The 27,387-nt window shown below is 38.3% G+C and overlaps 1 protein-coding gene and 1 non-coding gene across 3 annotated transcripts; one reads left to right on the top strand and one right to left on the bottom strand.

Moving 5' to 3' along the window:
- Window positions 1-25,439, bottom strand: RASSF8 (ras association domain-containing protein 8). Of its 2 annotated transcripts, none has more exons than XM_069824972.1 (11): window positions 25,274-25,439; window positions 24,921-25,130; window positions 16,430-16,540; window positions 13,693-13,905; window positions 10,968-11,279; window positions 6,738-6,872; window positions 6,448-6,564; window positions 6,227-6,366; window positions 3,370-3,544; window positions 3,133-3,277; window positions 1-837 (listed from the first exon to the last, which is right to left on the bottom strand). In XM_069824972.1, the coding sequence occupies exons 2-11, from the start codon at window positions 24,990-24,992 to the stop codon at window positions 737-739; spliced, it is 1,521 nt and encodes a 506-aa protein (XP_069681073.1). In that variant the 5' UTR covers window positions 24,993-25,130; window positions 25,274-25,439; the 3' UTR covers window positions 1-736. The 2 variants fall into 2 exon arrangements, with proteins under 2 accessions (XP_069681073.1, XP_069681074.1); XM_069824973.1 differs by having other exon boundaries at window positions 3,133-3,262.
- Window positions 20,084-20,155, top strand: TRNAN-AUU (transfer RNA asparagine (anticodon AUU)). The gene has a single exon. It is a non-coding gene; the product is annotated as a tRNA-Asn (tRNA).
- Window positions 25,440-27,387: the final 1,948 nt, after the last annotated feature.

Below are 27,387 nucleotides of genomic sequence, written 5' to 3'. Positions count from 1 at the left end.
TAGATATAGAACTTTGCCTTTATTTATCCTTATCCATGAACAGCTCAGTTGCACACTAGGCTGACGTGCCTCACTCCACGACCCAGGCCCGTGTCCCAGGGACAAACGTCTGCCACAATGTTCACCCTTTCACAGAATTTGTTGCTAAGTTTCTCAGTCAAGTGTATCAAATGCTACACTATACAAATGTACACCGCTGTCTACGTGAGATTTCAGGCTCTTGCAGTGGTTGGGTTGCAATTTCTCAAACATTTGCAATCTACTCACAGATTCACATTTCTCGAGACTAGGAAAAGTTACCATTCATTATGCCTGACTATTGCAAAGTTGGACAAACAAAATCGCACTGAAAGTGCTGTTTATATAATGTTCACCAACATGTTGCCATTCTGTTTCCTTCTTCATTTTTAAATGTTACCTATCATCTCGAGGTGTGATCAATTCTTCTAGCCTGGCAGAATTCATAAACCTCAATGCTAGGATGACGGATGTCTTGAGGATGGAATCTGCCAGCAATGCAAAATGTTGGAGAAACCAAATTTCAACTAACGAATGAAATGCCCTAAATTTGTCCACATCACTGACAACTAACCCCTCTGCTACAAGCGCTGTGCGGTGCTCAATACTGATTCAGCATGTGGATTGTAACTGCGTCCCCGACACACGATTGCTAACACTTGCTTGTCGACGTCACGTCGCTGAGGTAGGAGTCCCTGCACACTAACGTTTCCTCATGTCAGACCCACACGCCATGCGGGTTCTTGCTCGTTGGAACGGCGTTCTCCAACTGCCGGGGTGATCCAATCATCTTGCGTGTGCTGCCTGGCTTGTGGGGGCCTGCAACAGCAGTCAGGGGGCATCCTAGCGATCAGTGTCTTCCCTGCTACAGCTTCATTAATTCTGACATGCTAACAATTTGCTGCACAATGATTCATAATGTTACAAAGTAGCACACAATAACAATAATTACAAACATGAGTATAGTTCCCAATATCACAGAACTGTAACAATTTGATCTTCAGGAAAAGAAGTAGTAACAGTGTTTAACTATGAAATCAAACAATCTGTAGAATATATCTACTAAAACTACAGAATGTCCACAAAGTCTTTCCCTCATTACAACATTCAATTATACATCACATATTCATTATATGAGGTCTCGCCGTCCTCATTCAATATTAATACGACTGCTATGAAGTAGTCAATGTGTATTATCACCATTAAATCGAGAAAAATTCGTTCCGGCACCGGGAATCGAACCCAGGACCTCTCAGCTCTGCGCGCTGAGGGCTCTTTCCAACTGAGCTATGCCGGGACATGATCCACGGTGCTGGTCGAACTCCTCTCATTGTACTGTTTTACGGCCTACTACCTTCATTTAAACCTATGTAAGTCAATATGCAGGAGCGCATATTTAAATGACTTTTATGGCCATATTCAACAACAGTTTGTGATAACTGTAAACATACATACACCAAATATTCATTATATGAATCTCATTGAATATTACACGACTACTATGAAGTAGTCAATGTGTATTATCACCATTAAATCGAGAAAAATTCGTTCCGGCACCGGGAATCGATTATACACAATTATACACAATCTGGAAAAGTTACAAATACATTGTGAACAGACTCTGTCTTTCACATAACCCCACAAGAAGAAATCTAAGAGGGATATATTTGGGAATCTTGGTGGCCATGATGTCAGGCCATCGTACCCAATTCATCTATTGGAAAATTTTAAGTTGAGAAAGTCCTGAACAATTAATCCCCAATGTGGCAATACACTCTCTTGTAGGAAACTCTTCTAGCTGAGGTGCTCCATCATGTCCAGTACACTGTGTCCTCGAGATAAGAAGGGCCCAATGAGATCGCACAATTCCTCTGCTGTCCAATAACGACATACGCACACACCACGTGTTGTCTTCACCGCAGGTGTGGAATGATAAACACACCAAGAACACCAACGTGAAATAACCTTCATTACTTCCCCTACGTTTTGGTGTAAACTGTGTTCCACTGTTGCCAGATTTCATGTAAATGGATGTTGTAGTGAGGGAAGACTTTGTCAATGTGGTGTATTATTTCACTAAGTCACAAATGTTGACAGATTTCTCTCGAAGTTAACGACATTTTCTGTATAGTTTAGCCTGCAACTAGGAATGTGTGTGCTTCTTTTATTTCGCGGAGAATAAGCTCTTTATTAACGGCATATTTGTATCTGCAGTTATCCCGCTCCAGTTAACTTGGTCAATACGTTATGATATTCAGAGACATACATTAAACAATTTGTAGTTCTGAGAATTAAAATCTGCTGCATAAGTAGGCCTATATGCGATGACATCAAATTACATCCAGAGTAAGCTCTATATCTACTCTCTTTCCAGCTAAAGATTGAAGTAAATGTAAATAAATGCACGTGGCATAATGGTTCCTGATTGGCTATTGGACGCACAACGTCTCCAAACTCATGCTTGTCATCATCTTCCTCACATTAAAATAGTTCCTTCTAAAATAATAAAATGTATAATATACATGGAATACGAGTGAATTAAACATGCTTATAAGAACACTTTCTTACGATTTAAACAACATGTTTATATTAGTAGTTTCAGACATTGCGTGTTAAATCATTGTAACATGTATTATGGCAACGCGCATGCGTAATAGGCATTAAATCCCTCCCAAGGTGACTTGCAGCTTCACAGAGCACATCAGCACAGATGGTATAACACAGTGCGAGATTCAGTGTTGTCAACCTCAAATAAATTTCTGTAGAATTAAAGACATTCTCCACTCTTCAAAGAATAACATTCAATCACGAATCTACAGAAAAAGAAAATCCACTATTCCCAGTAGAGAAATAATAAATATTAACCCTCTGTGAGAATTTTACGGGTTAGTTCAATGAATGTGTTGAAATGTCTGCAATATATCAGATGGTGGCTGCCCTGCGTGCTCACTTGCTGAAAATAATGCGCCCTGGTGGCTGCTTTGGTAGCTAGCTTGCGATTGCGGAGTAATACATTTCGGTTTTGTTTACGTCTACTTCAATCTTTAGTTGGAAATAGTTTAGTTGGAGTATATAATTCTTTACCAAATGTTTCAGACTGTGAGTTGCACTCACCTTCCAGCAGGTTCTTCACCTCGTCGGCCGGTGCGATGGCCAGGCTCTCCAGGTTGGCTTCCTTCATCTCCGCCACCAGACACTCCACCTGCCGCTTCTTGTCCACGATGGCCGCCTCCAATGACTGCACCTGCCACAGGACACACTTCTTCGGAGATACAATTTTAACCAGCAATATAACAACAGTACTGCAGGTCCTCTCAAGAAGCTTCAGTGCCTCCTCAGCAGTTGTCTCACCTCCCGCTTGAGGCTCTCCCCACACTGGGCCGACACCTCCGCCCCCTGCCGGGCCTGCTCCACTTCCCGCTGCAGCCGCTCCACCTCGCCCAGCAGCGACCGTTCCAGCGACTGCCGGTCCTCCGACTCCCGCACTTGCGACCGCTGCTCCAGCTGCAGCTCCTCCAGGACCAGTCTGCGAGCATCCAGTTGTTCTGCTTTACTTGCTTGTTTACTTAGTTAATTACCTACTTACTTCTTAAATTACTTATTTTTTATTTTATTACCTTTTATTCACTCATTCATTTATTTGGTTGCAATGCATTACAATTCACCTAGCTACCATCACTCACCAACATACACAGGCAGGTGTGCTTACATGACATACACACATGAATGCTTCTTGAAATTTATTTTACATTTCTTTTAACTTCTTTATTGCTCTCATTTGCTTTTATCCTATTTTCCATAAATAAGTTCCTAAGAATTTTATCATCTATTCATTTGTAATCCTTGATATTTTAGCTAATAAAATGTAGCCATTCCTTTCCAAACAACTGCATTCACTGCAGTCTGTCTTAACACAGGTTAACAATAAATGTTTCTATTTCGCCACATGATGTGCATCTGTTCATTTTTTATATTACCCCTAAAAGGCCAAACTGTTTCCCTCATCTATATTTGCACTGTTCACTGTGCTTAATATTTCTTTTCTGTATTCTTCATTTCACTTCACTAGATTTCAATTTGTATGTATGTATGTATTTTTTTCGTCCTAAGAATCATACAGGATAATGTTGGAAATGTCAAAAAAATTAAAACTAGAATTAAGTTCTAAAACTACATATTAGCAAAACAATAAACAAATAAAAATTTATATAATAACATGGTCTATAAAATTAACAGATGATTGGAGACTATTACTAATACAATGATATTAAATACACGACTAAATTTATATAGAAGCAAAGGAAATGTCACTTGTATAAATTAAGGCAAAACAAATTACTGTATCAAACCTTCACACAATAAACCTAACACTAACAGTTAATGTGTATTCACATTCAGATTATCTATGAAAGCTTTATTACCTACTATTAATAAATATATACGTACAAACTTAATAACATTTACTAATTGCAAAAACTAACATCGAAGATATTCTTGTATTGTATAAAAACAAACAAAAGGAAATTCTTTAATTCTTTCTTGAATTTAACATCTGCATTTAAGTTTTTAACAGTCCTGGGTAATTTATTAAAGAGAAGTGTGCCATTGTAATAAAAACTTTTTTCAAAAAGAGAACTTTTGTGTCCAAACAGATGCAAATTATACTTTTTTCTTGTATCATGATGGTGAATGTTTTCATTTCTGGTAAAATTGTGGAGTTGTTTGTGGACACGAATCAAAATCTCATATATGTAAATGCATGTACAGTGAGAATGTTCAGGATTTTGAAATAAGATCTACAGCTTGTGTTGCTGGGGAGATTTAACACAATTTTTATGGCTTTCTTCTGAATTTTAAATGTTCTGGAACAATGGTTAGGTTTTTCCCAAAAAAACATTATATCATACGACAATAAAGAATTGAAGTAAGCAAAATAAGAAATTCTCTGTTCTTTGTATTAAACCCCCTGCTCACTTATCACTGCTTAGATATCAGTGCATCTGGGCTCATATTTATTATATATGTCCGATCTTAGTTGTAATTAGACCAAGATTCATATGCACTAACATTAAAAAATAAGCTGACTATGGAATGCTTTCAATGAGAGATTCAGAAAACTTGTAACTATTCTTCTACTTTTAAAAAATTCTGATAACAAATATAAAATAATTGCACGTGTGTTATGCAACTATGTTTGCAATAGGCAATAAACTACAAGTGTTTTTTTGCAGGTTGTGTTGTGAAGGAAAGCTTTTTTCAGTTAATATAAGTTTCCATGCTAAATATAAACGTTCAGCATCACAGGATGTAACTGGGAAAAACTTAAGTTCCCCAGCATTTAGCCCAGAGTTCATCTGCCGCTTCAACACAGATGCCGCTTTGACTTAGAGCAACGTTTCTCAAACTTTTTTGAAATGGGGACCACTTTTTAAAGTCAGAACAGTTCCACGGACCACCTTACTCTTGTTCCCTTGGAAAGCAAATTTATCATTTTCGTAGAATATTTTAATACCAGTATACTTATATTTTGAATTAAGGTTCGGTACTTTGGTCCTCTGTTATGAATTTGGATGGTTCCTGGCTGGGTTACAGGCGTGGCGCCAGATGTGCAGGGAAAAGATGGCGAGAAACACCACGTATATAGTGCTTTAAATCCCTCTTTTGTTGCCGAGAGTAGAGTGGGAAGTCGATAGACAGGTAGGGTAATAAATTTCTGTATTGGGAGAAGAAGTGAAATTCGATTGCCATGTGTCATTTCCAAACTCTGAGATTTTAAGCTATAGTGTGATATGCAATTCGTTTGAATTTTATTTTTTCTTCTGTCTTTTTTGAAGGACCACAAGGGCAGACCTCGAGGACCACAGGTGGTCCGCGGACCATAGTTTGAGAAATGCTGACTTAGAGCATTATTTTTCTGACACACTGTGATGGCTCCTCTGCATCTTCAACTCCCGCCAGTTTTTAATGACCTTAGGCAGGAACAAGTAGTGTGCTGCTAGGAATTCCAGGCTCTCCTGCAGACCAGTGCCCTGCCCTCTGCAGTCATCAGTTTCTGAACTGTGAGTAAGCTGTTTCTTTTCTTCTTCTTGTGGCTTAACTCAAACCAAGAGCATGAACAACCGAACACATTGCAATTCCTTCAACAATCATCTCTCTCACTTCAAGGAACTTTTTAAAGTTCATCGTAAAGATAAAAACATGCACCCACCGAATCTTGTTCTTGCACTGCAGCAGCTCCGTCTCGCAGTTGGCCAGCTTGGAGCGCAGCAGCGTCAGCTCCGACTTGAGCGTCTTCTCCTGCTGCCGCACGATCTCGTTCTCCTCCTCCACGCCCCCCAGCAGTCGGAGCTGCGCACACAGATCAAGCATTGGACTGGCTGCACCAAGTGGCGACACTGAGTGCCTCATCGCTAGCCTAGACGGAGCTACCTGCTCTTCACTGAGGCGCGAGGACACCTCGACACGCGCCGCTTCCTGGGCCAGGAAGTCCAGCTGGTGCTGCTGCTCCCGGGCCTTGCCCTCCCAGAACACGATCTCTGCGTCGAACTGCAACCAGCACTACAAGCTCAAACAACATGCATTATAAACTATTATTATCACTATTGTGATCTTTCACAGATTCTAACGTCAGCCAAGGTGAAATTCAGGGAACTGCATTTATTGTCTGCTTGCTGCTCATGATCCAGAATCTTCAACAGCTTTGCACGTACTCTACTTACCTTGGTGAGCTCGGCCTGCTGTGTGGACAATTTCTCGCGCTGGTAGTTGACGAGACGCACCAGGTCACGATACTGTGCATTGTACAGCACTGTCTCTTGTGGGGGGTCTCCGCCCCCATCGCTCTGCTGGAATTCCTATGACAATCACAACATGATGATAACTGACCGTAACAGCAGTTTAAGGGAGATATCTGTTACCAACCCTCGGATTTCTGTTAATTAAAGAAAGCTAATCCACGAGAAATTTAAAAAATGCTTAAAACACCACCAAAGACATGTCACTCCCTCGTAATGCGACGCGTGTCACAGCCAGGAACGTGGAAGTGAGGGACAATCACTCCCTGTTGTAGAGGTGCCAAGCATTATGGATTTCCCCCACTATTACAGCATTACAGCTAAAGGGAGAAATATTATGGAAAAGCAAAATTATCACAGAAGAATATAAATATCTTCCGAAAAGAGAAGAAAAAAATGTGTATACAGGACTTTCCAATTGAAGACGAATTTCTGAATAATACAGACGCAAATACTGCACACAAAAGGAAACTTTCACATTCACTTATTGCATAGATTCAAAGATTCCTAAATTTGGTTAATCGCTCGAAGAGCAATTTGCAGCTTACTAATGCGGCACTTTTCCTAAATACATTATTAATTAGAACTGCTGCCTTTACAAATGAAAATGGACAAGTAAATTATAAAACATTAAGTTAAGTTGTGTTTGCAGGCCTCACAGTGCCCCTCATACAGAAAGTCCTCAGTGTTTGCAGAAAAAAATCAGGCCTACATTAAACATGCCAACATTGGAATCACTTCTGATTGATTCACAAGATTTAGAGGACATCACAAGGAGAAAAATCTGCAGATATGCACCTGTTAGACGCAAAGCATACGCAGTGACAGGTAACGTGTAATTATATATAATCTGCTTGTCACAGGGGAGCTAGAGCACGAGCACCATGGGGTTCCTGCGGTTATGTACCAACAAGCCTTGTTCTTGAACCCACGCTTTCACATGATTTTATGAGCATTTTCTTTTCGATTAACAAGGAAACAATGTACCATGACTAGAGGTGTGAAATTACAGAATTAATTTTTTGTATTTATAGCAAAATTGTTTTTAAAAATAATATTTCATGGCATTATTTGCAGAAATAGCATCCATTAGCTAAAACACAGCCTAAATGGTATTGGACACACTGATCAATGTTACAGTGTTCAGTTAAATGACTGTGGATTCAAAAGACAAAAACTAACAGAAACCATGAAACTGCAAAAAAAAAAATGTGCACAATTATATGCTGACAACGACTTATTTTGCTGCAAAAGTATAATGCCGAATGAACAGAAATTGTTGTAATTTACAAATCAACAATCAAAATATCAGGTTTGTTTCTGCAGCGAGTTTGTGATGGTTCGACAACTGTTTGAAAACTGCTTCAACCTCAACTGTTGTGCACGATCGGCAATGATTGATTGGAAATTAATTTCAAACTAGATCTGCACATGTACTGTACAATAATTTACTACTAAGAATATTCAAGACGTAATTAAATTTCAAAGTATGTCTTAATAAGTGAGATAAGCATGGAAACACAAAGAAGTGCACGTGTGCCAGTCCAACCATCTTAATGAGCATGTGTCACTGATCCACAAATCTTCCCAACTGTCAGGAAATTGTTTGGTATGCTGCAAGAACACCAGCAAGCAGTCAGAGTCTCAAGTTATCACTGCAAGAACAGTGAAATCCATTTGCGCATGCTACAGAAAGAAACCTATTATAAACAGCTGATGCCTCCCTGCACTCTGGCCAGAAACAACATCCATGTCCATGTCAGGGAGTTTCAGAGTTACACTCTCTGGTCCATGTGCTCTGTGGCAGACTAAAGCAGAGATAAATAGTGTGCATGCGCAGTTCACGGAATGCCAGACTCCATGAAAACAAAGTTCCTGAACGTGTCCTGAAGAACAAAACAAAATCTGAAAATTTATTCAAATGAAAATTAAAAAAAAGAAAAAGAAAAAAACTACGCATTGTTCGAAATTGCTCACTATTTCACTGAAAATACAATTTATAGCAGTAATTCGCAGTAATGAAACTGACTTCAAGGGTTGCAATTGTTGTGGTATATTTACATGTTGCAGGGATGTTTTTTGTATGTTGGTGGCTATATTGTCTTTTTTTTTTATTTTTGAATGCACCCCCATTTCTGCCTCTCAGATTGGAGACTGGGGAATGAGAAAGGGGTGCGCTGTCTGGCAAAAGAGGTACCAGCCGCCTCGTGAGAGAGCTCACTCGGCAGGAAGAGAGAAGAGAGACGGCAACTTATCTGCGACCTTCACTCCGTGACTCATCGCCAGCCTGCAGCTCGTGATTGTTGGGCCTGGGTTTGCCCGGCTAGCTGGACGGGAATATCGCTGAGTACATGGAGGGCGCACCATTGATAGAACGCCGGTCTGATGTTATATTCGCATAGACCTGGTTACTATGCATGTCATCGCAAGCAGAGTATTGGCCAGCTTTCGATTATTTATTACATTCTGAGCAGTGGAGAACTGTTATCACCGCTATATTACTAGTGAACATTCTTCGTATGGAAGAATGGATCGGCGGCAATAGTTGGGCGTGCCTGTGACGACGTTTGTTATGCGGATCGGCATCTGCGTCAATTTAAGGTTGGAGTATTGAACTTTATTATACTTATCCGAGCCAGCTCATGCCCAATGTGGGTACCGTCTGCTTTCTGCAGGATTTCTCTCTCTCTCAGTGTATACCGTTATCACTGTTATTCCCCATTTCATACTTATTATTAGTTTTCTCCCTTTGAGAAATTTTCGTTATTATTACATTTTCAATATCTTAAAATCTTCCTTGCCACTACCACCCCTACATCTGGTGTTATTTTCATGTACTCTTTGTTGTTGTTTTCTAATGCCAGGTGTTTGACATAAAGTCATTTGACCTCTTGCACTCCAATATTTTTCAAAGATATTATCATGACCAGCCAATGAAGCACAGATTTTGAGGTGTTCCGAATCCATTTCTTGGTTTGAGTTGCACAATGGGCAGTTAGGGGACTGATATATTCCAATTCTATGCAGGTGTTTGGCCAAACAATCATGGCCTGTTGCCGGTCTAAATGCAGCTACAGACGATTTTCGTGGTAAATCGGGAATTAACTGTGGATTTTGATCCAGAGAGTTCCATTTTTTCCCTTGGGATTGTGTTATCAAATTTTGTTTGTTGAAGTCTAAGTATGTAGATTTAATAAATCTCTTCACAGAGTAATACGTAGATTTAGTAACAGGTCTGTAAGTAGCAGTGCTGCCCTTCTTTGCTAAAGCATCCGCATTCTCGTTTCCCAGGATTCCACAATGGGATGGTATCCATTGGAATACAATTCTTTTATTGAGTGATATTAATTGAGAGAGCATTTTAGTTATTTCTGCTGTTTGAGATGAAGGTGTGTGTTTAGAGACTATTGATAGAATAGCTGCTTTGGAGTCTGACAATATAACTGCATTCTTAAATTTATTGATGTGGCATAGAAGATTCCTGAGACTTTCACTTATTGCAATGATTTCACCATCAAAACTTGTTGTTCCATACCCAAGAGATCTACAAAGTGAGAAGAGACAGCACGTAACACCTGCACCGGCACCTTGTTCTCTGGAGATCAAGGATCCGTCGGTGTATAAATGAAGCCAGTTTTGTGGAGAGTACCCAATATTAACTGTCTCTAAAGACAATTGTTTCATTATTTCAGTGTTTACTTCTGATTTCAGTATTTATGTACTCCTTGTAATTTGTTATTTTCGCATAATATTTGTAATTTGTTAGTAATACTCTCTACTCTGTTTGTTTGTTTATTAAATTGTTAATTTGACGGTGGCTCTTTCTTAAAACAATTATTGTTAGGGGCAACCAAAAACCTTGTATGCTAGGATCCATATTCCTTCCCTGGGTTGTCCCCAGGCACACTGACACAACATTGTGATGAAATACAAAGGAAACTGAGGAAAGGAGCAAAAAGCATGCTTCTTATTTTTATAGTGTGTATCTTCATGCCTCTAGAAATAGTGTACTATGAGCTTTGACTTTCAATGTTACGACATTGCCACTCACGTTATAGGAATACAGTGGCTATTTCACGACAAGAACAGACAGGTAACAAAGCATGCGGGCAGCACTCTCTGTTACCTGGTCCCCCTCACACCCTCCTCACATACCTTGAGCAGGTTGCGCTTGGTCTTCATCTTCAGGATGTCCGGCCGGCTGTCCTGCTGCGAGGGTGAGGGGCCCGGAGTGCGGGGGGGTGTGCCCCGGGTGGGGCTGCTAACAGGGGGAGGAGGGTCCCTGTATGGGGGCAGTGTGCGCTGGGGAGGTGACGTGGGGCCAGGAGGGTCCCGGTAGGGGGGTGCTTCTCTCTTACCCCCACGATAACCATAAGGAGACGCAATGCTGTCACTGTGATGGCTGGGGGAGGCCCGAAGAGCTGAGTCTTCATCCGGGGGCTTCAGCGGCTCCTCCTCTGGTCGGACCTATCAACAAGGTGAGCGCTCAAATATAATAGTTGGGGGCCACAAATCTTGTCCGTCATCAAAACAATGGTGTGTCAGAATCCTGTGAAGAAAATCATTTATTCATTAAGTTTCTAAACATGCAGAGGACAAAATCATATTGACGCCAACAGCTCTCTCATAAAAGTTTGGAACTATAGTTCTTTTCCTACTCATACACCAATCTCCTCGTCATGGAGGGGCACTTCATGATTCTTCAGAGCAGTGTTCAGCAACCTTTTTCTATTCACAGCACACTCTACATGGGCCTAGACTCAACACGGCACACCAAAATGTTAATCCCCTCAAAAACATATAATGTGACTCTCTTAATATAATTACTTAATGTAATAAAATTGATTATTATTATTATTGTTATTATTATTATTATTATTATTGTTATTATTATTATTATTGTTATTATTATCATTATTATAAAACAGAAATAGACTCTTGCATTTATTAGCAATTTATGAACTTCACTGTAGAAAGTACACATTTCTATTACTAATATTAAAGTAAATAACTCTACTCATACTTTCAATGTGATACTTGGGCCTGCTTAGCTGCACACAGGTGGCTGATCCGCGGCGGAATTGTTGACAGTGCAAGCCTAATTTCTTCATCAATGGATTTGAGTCTCTCCCTCTTTGATGTTTTAATTTCAGTTAATGTCGAGAAGCCCATTTCACACATACAAGTAATTGAAAATGGCAATAACATATTAAATGTCATCTCAGAGATAGCCGGGTATTCACTCCTTATTGACAACCAAAATGTTTCCAAAGGCACTTCGAGAAGTTTTAATGTCAGTGTTCTGTCTGCTTTTAAATCTGCCAGTTCCTATTGCACGAGTATATTATTCGGAAGATTGTTTGAATCCACAACGAATGGCTCAGGAACCCAGTCGAAATCTTGAACACTCTCTCCAAAATAATTCTTGAACTTCTGCTGCAAGATTATTAAATGTTCTTTAATTAAGTCCATCAACACTTTATTACCGTCAGCAAGGAGCCATACAGTTGAGAACATCTCAAACCACCGATTTTAAATAATCTGCATCCACAAATTCAGTTTATTCACAAATCCTTGAATCTCATTCAAACTATATTTTCGTTCCTACCTTGCATTTCTCTGTTAAGCTCATTGAAATGTACGACAATATCGAAATGATATGCCAACTTAGATAACCATTCATCATCTGCAAATAAATCCGGGCACTCATGCCCTCAGTAGTAAAAAAATGCAAGTATGGTACCTCCTCTTAAGTTCAAACATTCGCGCTAACACTTCACCTTGTGATAACCATCGCACTTCTGTATGTAGCAGGAGTGTAATGGGCTCTGATCCATTTCCTGACACAAAACGGAAAAAAGCCAGAAACTAAACACACTAGAACAATATGAAATATACAGACACGCAAAAACACACCCCAATGAAATTCTCAACACACAACTCAATTTCAGAAAACACACACTCTTTGACTCCACATTACACCACACAAACACACCCTCACAGGAAACAAAACAAGAGGCGCCAAGACCAACAACGACCAGTTCTAAGGATGACCCATAATAGGTCGAAACATGTAAACCAGGTACGATAGAATTTAACACAAGAAAGTCATGTAATACATATTCCGATTTAATTTAAATTAATTTTATCAATTTCTTACAATAACAGGTAAAAGTTCGCATCACACCTGATGTGGAACACTGCTTTAGAGGACCAACAACTATGATTTTGTGAATCCGCATTTCCACGGAGGTGGAACCAAGCGTCTGAGAAAAATATTAAATGTGGTAAATTAAAATCTTTCATATTAGACAAAGTTACCCTTGAATAACAAACTGCAGCTCCGTGAGGAAATTGCCAATACTCCTTAACAAGAACAACAGTGAGTGACGTGTAATGTGTGGGTGCTGAAGGCATCTCCTTTCATAAAACTTAAATGCTCTCATTGCAATGGCTGCAGTACTTGCGAAATGTTTGTTACAACTTCATCATCTCCTAGGCTATGGTCGTTCACTGTCTGAGGAATATGTACACAGATTTGCAAATTCCCAACGAAAAGTCTAAGCAGAATACTAACACAGTTACGCTTCCGAAAACATTTAGGAAAACATTGAATTCGGATAAGTAAGCTTTCAGGAAAGTCCGTTTCGGAAATTTGGCTTACGAAAATACATCTATTCAGAATTTGCATTTCGGAATAATGTCATTCGGAAAACTGCATTTGGAAGAATGATCAGGAATCAAGCAAAATGTTAGACGACAAAAAGAATTCGTCACCTCCTTCCTAGTATGCTTTGTTATCATGTTAAAACAAACATAATCGCCTATGTAGCATTTCAAACCCCTCAAAATTAAAATGCGCGCAAAGCCATGTGCCCACCTCCAGCCTGGGCCGCGCCTTCACCACGCCCACGTTGTGGTGTCCTCCGCTGAACGTCAGCGACTTGCGGATGTCTTTGTTGCGGTCTGGGGGTGCTGACTCATGGGGGGGAGGGGGTGGCGACACAAAGCCGTGCTGCTTGGCCCCGTCGAATGCAGACCACTGCAAGATGAACTGCACGTCGTTGGAGTACTCGCCCCACTTCGTGAGGATCTGCAAGCAATTGACACGGACCTCTTGTACACTGGGAAGTACTCATTTGAGGATCATTCAATCCATGCGAGTGACAACAAAGAATGTGCTTATACAGCGAAGCACATCACAATGTAATCTTATGGCAAAATGTATCTCAAACTGACATATAGTTTTTAATTAATATACATTTTATTTCATAACATTATTTATTTAAAAACAAAAATAAATGATTAATTCATTAACTAGCGGACTTACTCGTGTTAAATATGTAATATTCGTCCGGCTTACAGCTGTTTCAGTGCTTCACGCACCATCCTCAGAGCCTACTAGATCTCGACGTCATCTCGAACTTCTCTGCCTGTAATGTGGGTGTGTTTGAATGTTGAAAGGTGTTGAAGAGTGGAGTCAAATAGTATGTGTGTACTGAAATTGATCTGTGTGTTGAGTATTTGATCAGGGTGTGTTTTAGTGTGTCTGTATATTTCGTATTGTTCTAGTGTGTTGAGTTTTTGGTTTTTGGGTTGTATGTGTAGGATTTCCATGTCTGTATTTATGTTATTGTACCTATGTGTGGTTAGCATTGGTTATGTGTTCGGCATATGTAGATGTATTGTGTCCTCTGGTTATTGCTTTAATGTGTTCTTTGTAGCGTATTTGGAATGATCTGCCTGTCTGTCCTATATAGAACCTATCGCAACTGTTACATGTGAGTTTGTATACGCCTGTGTGGTCGTATTTATTTGTTTGTGTGTTGAGATGTCTTTGTAGTGTGTTTTCTGTTCTGTATGCTATGTTGTATTTCTGCTTTCTGAATGAAGATGCGATCTTATGTGTGCTTTTGTTTTCATATGTTAGTGTGATGTATTTCTTGTGTTCTTGTGTTTGTGTTGTGTTTTGCGTGTTTTTGTGTTTGTTAAGTTTTTGTTTTGTCTTTCTTATGATGTCTATTATGTTTGGATTGTATCCATTTTCTTGTGCTATGTATTTGATTGTGTTCACTTCTTCATTGTAGTGTTGTTAGGTTAGTACACACACACACACACACACACACACACACACACACACACACACACACACACACACACACACACTATTTGACTCCACTCTTCAACACCTTTCAACAATCAAACACACCCACATTACAGGCAGAGAAGTTCGAGATGGTGCCAAGATCTAGTAGGCTCTGAGGATGGTGCGTGAAGCACTGAAACAGCTGTAAGCCGCACAAATCTTACATAATTAACACGAGTAAGTCCGCTAGTTAATCAATTAATTATATTCAAGTGTTAAAATTAGTGTACGCAAGATTCAAAATGGAAAAATAAATGGTAAAATATAAAATATATCAGACTATATTTTTTATGCTCAGAGCTGTACTTTGGTAGATAGCCAATCATGAGACTGCATTTTGTTGACGTCAGTTGGAGGGATAATAACATATTATGTGCATCATTCGCGGGAGAGAGGAGAGGAGGAAAAAGATGGACAATCTGTTCTCCTCAGCAATTTTCTTCTTCACCTACATTCTAATTCTACATTAGAATTCTCTGCTAACTTAAGTGCAGTTTTTATTGGAACACGCGAATCAGGGACTACTTCTTCTTCCTCTCCACTATCGCCATTGTCACTCACACGCAGAGTCAGCAAAAAGTCTATCACTTTTTATTTCATGCCTTGGAAGCACTGTGTACCCAGCCACCTATTAATGTTTCCTCCAACCACATCAAAGAATTGGTCAGTTTGCTCCACCAACATTTTAAAATTCTTCTCCTGTCGTCATTTGCCTGAAGTTACTTAGTGTCTAGATTCTAGTGTCACTTTCCTTCCTCCTCTTTCTACTTTTCTGTTCCTAGTGCTGACCTGCTATGGCACTAAAATCGTCCTCCAGTGGCTTAAGGAGGGAAAGCTGGTGATCAACAAGATCAACAAGATCTCCCGTCGACCTCCAGACATTCTGGGGGTTGTGTGTGGATGAAGTAGCCTCCAAAACGTTAAAATATGGCGTTCACTTAAATGAGTTACAACTTGCCATTTAACCACATATTAGAGTGCAAAAGGCCAAATGACTTTATTGTCAAATGCCTGGCAACAGAAAACAACAACAACAACTTAGTGTCTAGGTTATTGCTCTTGTATGGAATGTGAGGGGTGATTGGGGGTGTGAACTGCTGTGAGTAGTAGCACTAAAGGAAGGGGTAGTTGTATACATTTCGATTGTTAAGTCTTCGGCATGACTAATCCCTTGTTTGCACATCGAATTTTACCTGGATGGGGGAGGGGGGAACAGGAAGACCATCGAATAATCTGATAATCGAGGCTGTATTGTACATGATGTATGTATAAATAAAAGAAAATAATTTAAAAAAGTCATGAACAGCAAAGAGTAAAAATGTGGTGCCATTTTGAAGTCTTAATTACAACAGGTGGTAAGAGGTTCTTTGTGAAAGTCATTTTACAGCAGGAAGTGCTGCATATCATAAAATTGAAATCTCATCCTTGTACCATTAAAATCACTACATTATCTTTCTGTAGAGCACGTCACCTTGAGCGGGTGCTCCTGCGGGGCGAGGAGCCTCTCATTGTTGCGCCAGCGCTCAATAAGGGTGAACCGCCCCGTCTTGCCCGTCGCGTGGGCCAGTGCATACACCACATCCTGCAACACAGCACCAAGTTTCAGGAAATGAAGAAGGTGATAGTGCTAAGTAAAGCAATAATGGAGGAGGTTGTACGGTACACTGTACACTAACTTTCACGAAACTAAAAGAAAACATTTATAGGCGGAAAAATAGGTTCTATGTGTTCCTTTAAAGTGATCAACAGGTTTCACGCATTAATAGTTATTTATGGTACTTGTGAGGTAAGTACATCTTTATTGCACGAGTGGAAAGATTTAAGCACGATGTGTCAGCCGAGTACTTAAATTACACGAGTACAATAAAGATCACGCTCACAAGTACCATACATAATTTTATCCATGACCATAACGAAAAATTATGTTTTATAAAAGAAAATATGTTGAAAATAAGTCCTCATATAATCACATATCATGGCATGGATTTTACAATCGATATGTTTACTAGGTAGGTTATGATGTAGGAGGCCATGATTAGTGAAGAATGGTATCTAAGGCGTTGGATAAATAACAAATTATAATTAATTATATAATTTTAATATATATATTTTTTTTCATTTTAAACTTGTATTTTCATCTTTTTGAAGTTTCAAGGATTATTTAGAAGTGTTCACGGGACTAATGTGATTAAAATAATTTCACACTTTACTTCTGTAAACTTAAGAGGAATATTAAAACGTAATAAATCATCGTGTCTGTTTAGCTCAGTTGACTAACGCGTGTTGTTATAAAATCCTATAAGCCCAATTTCGCAGATTCAAGTCTCCTCGCTTCCTAAAAGGTAAATTATTACAAATTTAAAAAAAAATACATAATATTAGATATGGATGCAATGCACAAATTACGACGTAGCAGATAGAGAAAAGAGAAGGAGATTGAGTGTATGTATATTTAAGAAATAGTAATAAAGAAGTAGAGGTAGTGACATCTAGTAACTAATATATTAACTTCTTGAGTAATAGTTGAATGGAGAAGTATACATGTGTGCCCGGGTACTACGAAAATACTAATGAACTGTGAGATAAAGTTCAAACTGTGAAGTAAAGTCTTTATCTCACTAGTGGAATAAAGTAATGTTGAATAAAAGCCTACTATACAAACACAAAAGTATTTAGTAAAGGCATGTTTTTCGTTATGGTCATGGATAAAAATACAAACCTGAACTGTACCAGAAAAATAAAATCTTCACCAAGTCTTTCAGTGACTTGTTTCCCAAAGTGGGGGTCATGTAAGGACCTGAGGGGGGTCGACAGGTGATTTACAAAATAAGACAAAAAACGGCTTATTAACATGCATTTATTTTCTATTTAGAAATAGAAACATAAACAACATTGAACATACTTACTTACTTACTTACTGGCTTTTAGAGAACCTGCAGGTTCATTGCCGCCCTCACATAAACCTGCCATCAGTCCCTATCCTGAGCAAGATTAATAGTTCCTACCATAATATCCCACTTCCCTCAGATCTATTTTAATATTATCCTCCCATCTACGTCTCAGAGTCCACACCTGTGGAGTAATGGTCAGCGACTCTGGCCGTGAAACCAGGTGGCCTGGGTTCGAATCCCAGTCGGGCAAGTTACCTGGTTGAGGTTTTTTCCGGGGTTTCCCTCAACACAATACGAGCAAATGGTGGGTAACTTTCGGTGTTGGACCCCGGACTCATTTCACCGGCATTATCACCTTCATATCATTCAGACGCTAAATAACCTAGATGATACAGTGTCGTAAAATAACCCAATAAAATAAAAAATAAAAAAATCTACATCTCAGTCTCCCCAAAGGTTTTTTTCCCTCCAGCCTCCCAACTAACACTCTATATGCATTTCTGGATTCGCCCATACATGCTACATGCCCTGCCCATCTCAAACATCTGGATTTAATGTTCCTAATTATGTCAGGTGAAGAATACAATGCGTGCAGTTCTGTGTTGTGTAACTTTCTCCATTCTCCTGTAACTTCATCCTTCTTGGCCCCAAATATTTTCCTAAGAACCTTATTCTCAAACACCCTTAATCTCTGTTCCTCTCTCAAAGTGAGAGTCCAAGTTTCACAACCATACAGAACAACCGGTAATATAACTGTTTTATAAATTCTAACTTTCAGACTTTTTGACAGCAGACTGGATGATGAAAGCTTCTCAACCGAATAATAACAGGCATTTCCCATATTTATTCTGTGTTTAATTTCCTCCCAAGTGTCATTTATATTTGTTACTGTTACACAACACTGAACATAAAAACCGAAAAATGATTTTAGTAGTTATAAAGTAAAAAATAATTATTGTGATAAATGCGCCTTTTTTCAAATCTGGACTCTTCATTTCATATACACAAAAAGATATCATTTTCGAGTTCGAGGAAATTTTTGGATTTCGTTTTGAAGGTGATCATAGACAAACTAATTCTGCATAAATACGAGATTTTAAATATTACACAAAATTTAAACAATCCTATATTTTTGCAAGCTCGAAGTATTCTTGCATTCTTTTGATCCAAAACTGATCTATGCTCTGCGAAAAAAAAGTCTAGTTTAAGTAGATACATGTTTCAATGAGTTGAACACAAAAATAGATTCACTATTCATTGTGACTGCCACAACTGTTTTCAGCTTATCCACAAAGCTGTTGTTTAGAACTATGGTAACTTATGCACATCTGCAAAAACAAACCCAGTATTTACTGTATCACACGTAGCTAAATTTTTCATAGTGCTTTCCATAAATATATTTATTTTTGTAAAGTGACAGTGACTAGAAATGAAGTGTCTTTATAAATCCGTTATTTTAGCCCTGGCTGTTATAATGTTAACATCTTGACCTTGCAAACTATATTCAAAGTGTCTGAAAATATCGGTAAGGTCGCCAATCTAAGAAGTCAAAGAGAATTGGGAGATAGAGCTGCATATTTACATTTCTCGTCTTGCATATGCCGGCACATTAAAAGTCCTGCTCTTAACTTCAACATGTTACTGTATGAAAGCAATCTTACTTCCGTGGAATAAAGAAGATTTTAATATAACGAACCCATGTGAAATTTTGCTGAAAGTACGAATTTGCAACGTTTTTCCTTTGATGGAATTTACCATTTTGTACTCAACTATTACCGCAGCGCCACGTCGGTAATAGTTTCAAGTACTGGAAATGTTTACTTAACATTTTCTGGCACTGTTGCACCATAAAATTCTATTTTTGTAGTTTTTTTGTGGTCTTCAATGGTTTTGAGGAAAATATCGTTATTTTAAATTTTACAGCGATTTGGATCGGTGTCGGTTAGAGTTCCCGAGTAGCTCAGTGGTAGAGCATTGGTACGTTAAACCAAAGGTCCGGGTTCGATACCCGGCTCCGGAACAATTTTTCCCTCGAAATTATTCAAATCAACTTTACAGGGAGTTATACCTGAAAATCTTGATTTGCATAATACATGTTACTGTTCGTTAACAGAAAACCACAATTTAAGTCACACGGAGTTAGTGTGCACTCGAAGTTGGTTGCTTGACGGTTGTCAGCCCACTTTGAGGTCTGTGGATATAGAGGGAAAAATTGGATCGGTGTCGGTCAGAGTTCCCGAGTAGCTCAGTGGTAGAGCGTTGGTACATTAAACCAAAGGTTCCGGGTTCGATACCCGGCTCCGGAACAATTTTTCCCTCGAAATTATTATTTACAGCGATTTGTATTTTTCGAATTGGGTTAAATATCGGTACGGTAGCGGGGGATCACAAAAAAAAGTCTTGCCCAAAAGTGAGTCACGCCTTCAATAAGTTTGGGAATCCCTGTTTTAGTACAATAACATTACTTATCCCTTATCACATCCGAGGTTTCAGGTTCAAATTCGATGAACGGCAATAAAACCCCTAGCACTGCTTTCTTTGAGAGGGAAGTGAAGCCGCAAAGTTTGTGTGGAGCATGAAGGAGAGGTCCCCATAAGAGTGGCTGGTATGAGATGGATCCACTCTCTTGCTAAGAAATCACGTTGTACATTCTTACAAATAAAAGCACAATCTTGTTCATGCAGGAATTATTTTATTATTGAAGAACACACTTGTACTATGCTCTTTCAAGCACTCATTGGTTCATCATGTAGTCAACAAATTTTCTTACATAAATCTTTAAAACTAATGAAGAAAATTAATGGGTGAGTTTTATACAGTCAATACTTAACAATATTACATACATTAAATCTTTATGTTACTACATGAGATAACATTTACAAATAATGACAAACGTTTTCACCAATAAATTGGCATCTTCAGGTCAAAGTAAAACATATTGACATAAAATGAACACTTGAGATATTCTAGTTAAAAACAGTCGTTAAAAAATTAAAATGGTATAATAGGCAATCTGAATAATATGCCATTAAAAACAAGTGGCAAGTTGGTTTTAGTGTTCATAAACATGTCCATGATACCCGGCTCCGGAACAATTTTTCCCTCGAAATTATTCAACATGTCCATGAGTTTTGCCTGACTGGCATTTAGCAATTTTAAAGGCATGTTGGTCCGTTAAGTACTTGCCACTTGTTTTTAATGGCATATTATTCAGATTGCCTATTATACCATTTTAATTTTTTAACGACTGTTTTTAACTAGAATATCTCAAGTGTTCATTTTATGTCAATATGTTTTACTTTGACCTGACGATGCCAATTTATTGATGAAAACGTTTGTCATTATTTGTAAATGTTATCTCATATAGTAACATCAAGATTTAATGTATGTAATATTGTTAAGTATTGACTGTATAAAACTCACCCATTAATTGATATTGTACTTAACGGACCAACATGCCTTTAAAATTAATGAAGAAAAAGTTACAACCAAGGAAGGAATCATGAAGAAGTCATGCTTCGCCTCTTCATTTGCATAAGCACTGCTGCCACAACCCTGTGTACTGTGGGGGGTCACGAGATCAGCCCCTCCTGGTAGGAATGTGGAGTAATGGCAATCCTACACGCAGGCAACAGCCAGTGTAACGCCACTCTTACTCGTAGAAATGACATAATGACACACTACTAACTACACTATTAACCAATGTGGAACCATTCGACCAACTTTTAAAATATAAACTAACAATTTCAACTTATACAACACACCGACACAGAGCTGGTCTCAAACTAGTTGATATTTTCAGCCACAGTATAATTAAACATCATGTGGCAACAGTGATGTCATCTGTTTAGTGTCATAAGGATCAGACTCATAATAATTTATCTTATCTCTGGTCAGTTCTAGGAAGAGCGGTGCTCCATTCATCAATACCTCCTCACCACACTTAATTAAAATACACCTCACAGAGACTTTCTCGTTAGCTCCCCATTTACTTCATGTTTCTTTGCGGAATTGAAAGGCATCCAACTTCAGGTTTTCATGTACAATGTTCATAACATATAATATTCTTCCAATGGACATGATGACTATCGAAATATGTTATTGCACCAAAACCTCAAAATATCAAACACACCAGCAAACAGCTAAACTCTTCAAGCCTGAATCAAGTGTTTATTTCTACACCGGGTTTTCAGCCTGGCAATGAATAACAGTCACTTAATAAATCAACAACGGCATGTGCAAGGACTGTTAAGTCATAAAACTATCTTCGTTTAAACCAATTTACTAATTTTTTTTTAATCTCCTTGTGTTTTAAATTCACGTATGTGCGTGTAAACAAACAAACAAACACACACACATATAAGGCAAGTGTAGAACAGCATGCAGTGTGTATCAGAGAGTGCAGGTATGCAACCACAATGTACAGCTTTCTCAACAATTTATGGAATTAAAAGCAGTTAAAAAGTTACCTACTTAACAATTTTATAAAACGAAGTGGTCAAATTGACCTATTTCATGGCACTGCTTAAAACTGGTAATAAAAACAGTTTAAAACAAAAATATCATATTTTTTTATTTTTTAAATAAAACTTTTTTTTCCAATCCTTGGTAAAAGTGCATAATTTGAGGTGATATACATCTGATTTCTTTTCTTGTACAAAAGAAAGTACAATTGTTTGGTCCTGGGAAAACAATCGGCTTTATTTGTTTTTTTTTATGCTAAGCCGAACTTTTTCAGCCATGGAGCCTTTTTTGAAGCAAAAGTTTCTCGTGGAGCTCCAAGAAATGTTTAGAGTTTAGTTCTATTTGTCTATGTTCTATGAAGCATATTACACGCAATACATATACCGAAGTATGAATAATAAGGTATATTAAGGGGGGAAACTCAACTTAAAAATTGGAGAAAAAGTGTCATAGAAATGAAAAATTAAATTTCTACATTAATTTACGTGACAGAACTAAATCAATATGCAGAATTCTTCCCCTATTCATTGAGAAGTCACAGTCAAATGCACAAAGCCAAAAAATAAAAAATGATAATTAAAAGTGATATTTCAATTAATGATTGATTAAAAAATTTAAATATTTTTTATTTTGAAAAGTATTGGATCTAATGAGCTGAGATTTTGCATGTTACTTTCCATGTGTACATTAAACTTCTTCTCCAAATTTGACAAAGATTGGTCAAATAGGAAAAAAGTTCTAAAATATAGTTGAGTGTCCCCTTAATAAGGCAAACAATAGTAAAAAAGAACTGGAGACATTAATTATTTAAATCTACAAAATAAGATACAACTTAACAACCGTTAAAATATTTTTAAAATGTTGCATGTACACTCGAAGTTAATGTGAAAAATATGCCTGTTTCTTGCAGCAGAATTTGTCAATGTCCGGTGTCACAGAAGTCAAATTGAAGATGGATATCACCTTCTGTGTCCTAACGGGTTCGATATTTTGTTTTTGTAGCTGTGTAGCTCACGAAGGTATGTAGTACCGAAGGGCAGTAAGAGCAATTTAGCTTTTGAACTTATTATCGAAAGATCCTCCCCTACTGAGCCCAAAATGTGGGAAGTGGTTTGCTTTTGAATGGTGCCTGACAGCGGCTGTCCCAAACCATGTCTATAAGGACCTCATATTCTGCCGCAGTGAGGGCTGCTGGTTTCGAGTTCACTGAAACTGGATCTACAATCCACTCATATTTCTTTTGAATCAGTTCCTGCGTGTCCCTTCGGAAGTATGAATTCATATCTTGAAGCAAATTGTCAGGATGTTCTCTTATTACTGGTAAGAATGAGTCAATCATTGTTATGTAAAGTTTGAAGTCAATGAGAAACATGTCAGATCCTTATTCTCAATGCTTTCCACATAGAACGCTATCTTTTTCTTCAGCGTGGCAATATTGTCATTAGCATTGAATACAGTCTTCCATTTTCCTTATATGGATGTGCTGAATCCATTCATCTTTAAAAAGTGTCTGCCAAGTAACATAATTTGCACAACCATTCCTGATCATTCAAATAATCTGCTAGCAAAGTGTTTTGGTCATTCAAAAGTGAAGAAACTTCTGTTCGAAGTTCAAGTAAACGAGACAAAGCTTTACCATGCGAACCATCGCACTTCTGTGTGTAAACTAATAACAATGACTGTGTATACGTCCCATATCTTCACAGAGGATTTTGAGTAGTTACACTGCAAGATGGAAGGAGCAATTTTTGTCATCTTTCATAACTGCCGCGGACGGAGCCCCAGAGAATCAATCTTTGGGAACCACTGTGCTAAGCTATAGTGATACATAGTAGTAGGGAAATACCCATCTTTTACGAAAGCACTAATCTTTTATTCACTGTGAAGCTCTATGAGTGGACCCGGGTTCAAATCCTGATGGGGACAAATTACCTGTTTGAGGTTTTTTTTCGGGATTTTCCCTCAACCCATTAAGAGCAAATGCTGGGTAACTTTCGGCGCTGGAGCCTGGACTCATCTCGCTGGCATTATCACCTTCATCTCATTCAGACGCTAGATAACCTTAGCAGTTGATAAAACGTCGTAAAACAAGTTAAATAACCAATTTAAAAAAACATTTCTCTCTCTTTTTCGTCCGCACTGACTGACATGCTGCAACCTCGGTTAAACGAGCGTTGAGCGGATTCCGCCGATTTTGGAATAGACACCGACGCACTTAGGTTAGGTTAGGTTAGGTTAGTTTAGGCTTTTATTATCCCGTCAAGATGAAGGTGAAGGCGATTGAGTGTGATTTTTTGTTTTCTATGTTGGCAGTTCAAGTACGTCGAAATTAAGAATTTTCGGACTTTATGGATGACTCAATTAACGTTCCGAAAATAACTGCTAAATGCAAACTACAAAGCTTGGTGTTAAAAAAACACTGGCAATTAAGTGTAAGATGGTGCAAATGTTCTACTCGTAACCTATACTTAACATTACCAATAAAATATAAATATGAAATATTGAACATAGGTTTCAAAGATAAACACAAATCCATTGTAACTTACTTTATCAAGTGCATTATACCGTACATTTCCTGTAAGTTTAATAGTATTATGATCAACATACCTGACAAGTTGTATTGTCGGTTACTCCACAAACAATCCGTTGAATTCCTTCGACCCAGACTTTTAATTCCATGTCTTCTTGCCACGAAGACGTGGGTCAGCCTCGGAGGGCCTAGTCCAGAGTCCCGGATCTTGGTTAGGCATCCCTACACTGTGGATTTCTTACTCTGCTTTGACATCTTTACGGACTAAGTTCCATCATCATCAGAATCTAACACAACAAACACCATTGTGTAGTCAAACCAACATTACAAAAGTGACAACTCTCAACATTCCATTCTCGTTTGTAGGTTATAAACAAATATTTGGGTCTAGGCCTACTATCGGTGGGAACTGGAATTTCGGCTAACTTACCTTCTCAAATAATACAAAATCATGCTGCACTTCGCTATGTGTTGTAAATTCACGTAAGTAAAATTCCTTCTGAAATAAAACGGGCACACCCACACAATTTATTTATATAATAAATAAGAATGTCTTTTTGGGAGCACCCGTTATACGTAGGTCAACCGCTTGGTGGCTCTCCTGCAGTAATCATATTTCCCGTCACACACAAAATTTCTCACTCAAACCAAAATTCCCTGTTGAATGGATGCTGTTCAAAGAACGACAATGGCTTCAAAACAAACGAACAAAAAGGTCTTGTAATCCTTCGCAATTCGAAATTGCACTACATAATGCATGTACGTATAGTAATGAGTTAATGCATTCCGAAATACGGCTTAAAATTACCCTTTTCACGTACAGAACAATACGATTAGTAGGGCGTGCTCACATTAACGTGTAGGCCTATTACGTGATACCGGTAATAAAATCGTTCTCTGGGATTTTTTTGCAGTGAAATTTACATTTTTATTATAATCGTCTTTTATGAGATATGAGTAAATGAGGATCTCTGATTTAAGTATGTCCCGCAGCAGGCCTGATGCTGGCCTCCCAACTGTTCTTCAAAATTCTGATTCTAAACAATGTGCACTCTGGCACGAAGATGATACAGTATCATATTTGGCAATGGTTTAGCAGTTTGGACTTTTCTCATTGCTAGTTGTCAAAATTGTAAATAATTAACGTTTCGAAGAATGAATCTCTCTTCGTCTTCACGTGAAAAACCTTCAACCATTGGACAAATCATCGTTGCAACCCCCCCCCCCCTTCAGATCAGTATCATATTTTTACAAACATCTGCGTCACTGCTAAAATTCTCGTCTCATACTCTCTTTCGTTGAAACTACTGTACCCTACAAAAAAAAAAAAAATCAATCAACATATTAAATTAAAATTATCATACCAATTGTGTTGAATTGTACTTTATTCAAAAGGTCCACTCATCTGGCTGAAGAGATTCAACAAATGCAGAAACAAGGAAAGTTATCATCATGCCCATAACCAGAGTATGTTGTTTAGTCAACTGTCCAAAGACAAGTCTGAACCTCACAAGTGATACCAACAAGGCACCACTTATGAGGCAACTAGGCTAGGAGATAATGGGATAGGATGGGCAGTTCCTTTCCCCCTCCATTGCATACATCGCCGACTAGCTACATATTACACTAGTCAGACTTCAGATGCATACAAACAATTGTTCTTCTTCTGACACATATCGTCAAGTGACATGTACTGCCTGATAATCACTGCTCAAAAAAAAAAAAAAAGTTTTTTCTGTTGCCAAGGATTTTTCAACGAATTTATAGAATATCGAGGGTGCTGATTCCATAAATGACGGCAGTTTTTCCAGATTGGCTCTAGATTTTGAGATACAGAGTGTTGAAGTTATAATGTTATCCAAATATTTATATTAATAAGTCTTTACAGTATTATAAGTATATATTATCCATCACTTGTAATATTATTTCGTTTTATTCTTTTTAAGTACCTTAGTTTTTTTTTTCTTCGATTTTGAGATCAGTGTGGGTTCTTCACAAAGAGGTTGCTAACACATTCTGCTACATTTGTGGCGAATATTGCCAGGAGAAACATAAAAAAAATATTACAGACTTTGTGAAGCAAGCATAGCTGGCATATTTTTTAATGAAACTTGGAGACCAAGATAAGTCTTGGGCTCCCCATGTAGTTCGTAAAACATGTGTAGAAAGTCTACATCAAAGGAAAAATGGAGAAAAAAAGGTTTAAAATTTGGTGTGCCTGTTGTGTGGAGAGAGCCAGAAATCACCACAGTGAATGTTATTTTTGTGCTGTCAATGTGAAAGGTCTCAATCTTTACAAGAAACTTAAATGGGAGCATCCTGATTTGGAATCAGCAAGGCCACACAGCGAAGATGCTCCCATACCTGTGTTCACTGCACTCCCTGACCCGATAGGCAGGATTTGGGTGTAAGCAGTGGCAGTGGATATGAAGTGCATACTTCTAGACAGCTACAGTTCTCCCAGGAAGAACTCAATGATTTAGTCTGAGACCTAAATGTATCAAAGCAAGACTCTGAACTTTTAGCTTTCAGGCTAAAAGAAAA

This window comes from Periplaneta americana, chromosome 4 (genome assembly GCF_040183065.1).
Source record: "Periplaneta americana isolate PAMFEO1 chromosome 4, P.americana_PAMFEO1_priV1, whole genome shotgun sequence".
In the NCBI taxonomy this organism is placed as follows: Eukaryota; Metazoa; Arthropoda; class Insecta; order Blattodea; family Blattidae; genus Periplaneta; species Periplaneta americana.
This window is presented reverse-complemented; position numbering and strand designations above follow the sequence as displayed.

Excerpts from the sequence above, each read along its gene's own strand:
- RASSF8 (XM_069824972.1), bottom strand. The coding sequence starts at position 24,992 with ATGGAATTAAAAGTCTGGGTCGAAGGAATTCAACGGATTGTTTGTGGA. Across the intron at positions 6,367-6,447 it reads CGCGCCTCAGTGAAGAGCAG|CTCCGACTGCTGGGGGGCGT; the intron begins GTAGCTCCGTCT and ends CTGTGTGCGCAG. Across the intron at positions 838-3,132 it reads GGTGAAGAACCTGCTGGAAG|GCCCCCACAAGCCAGGCAGC; the intron begins GTGAGTGCAACT and ends CTGCTGTTGCAG.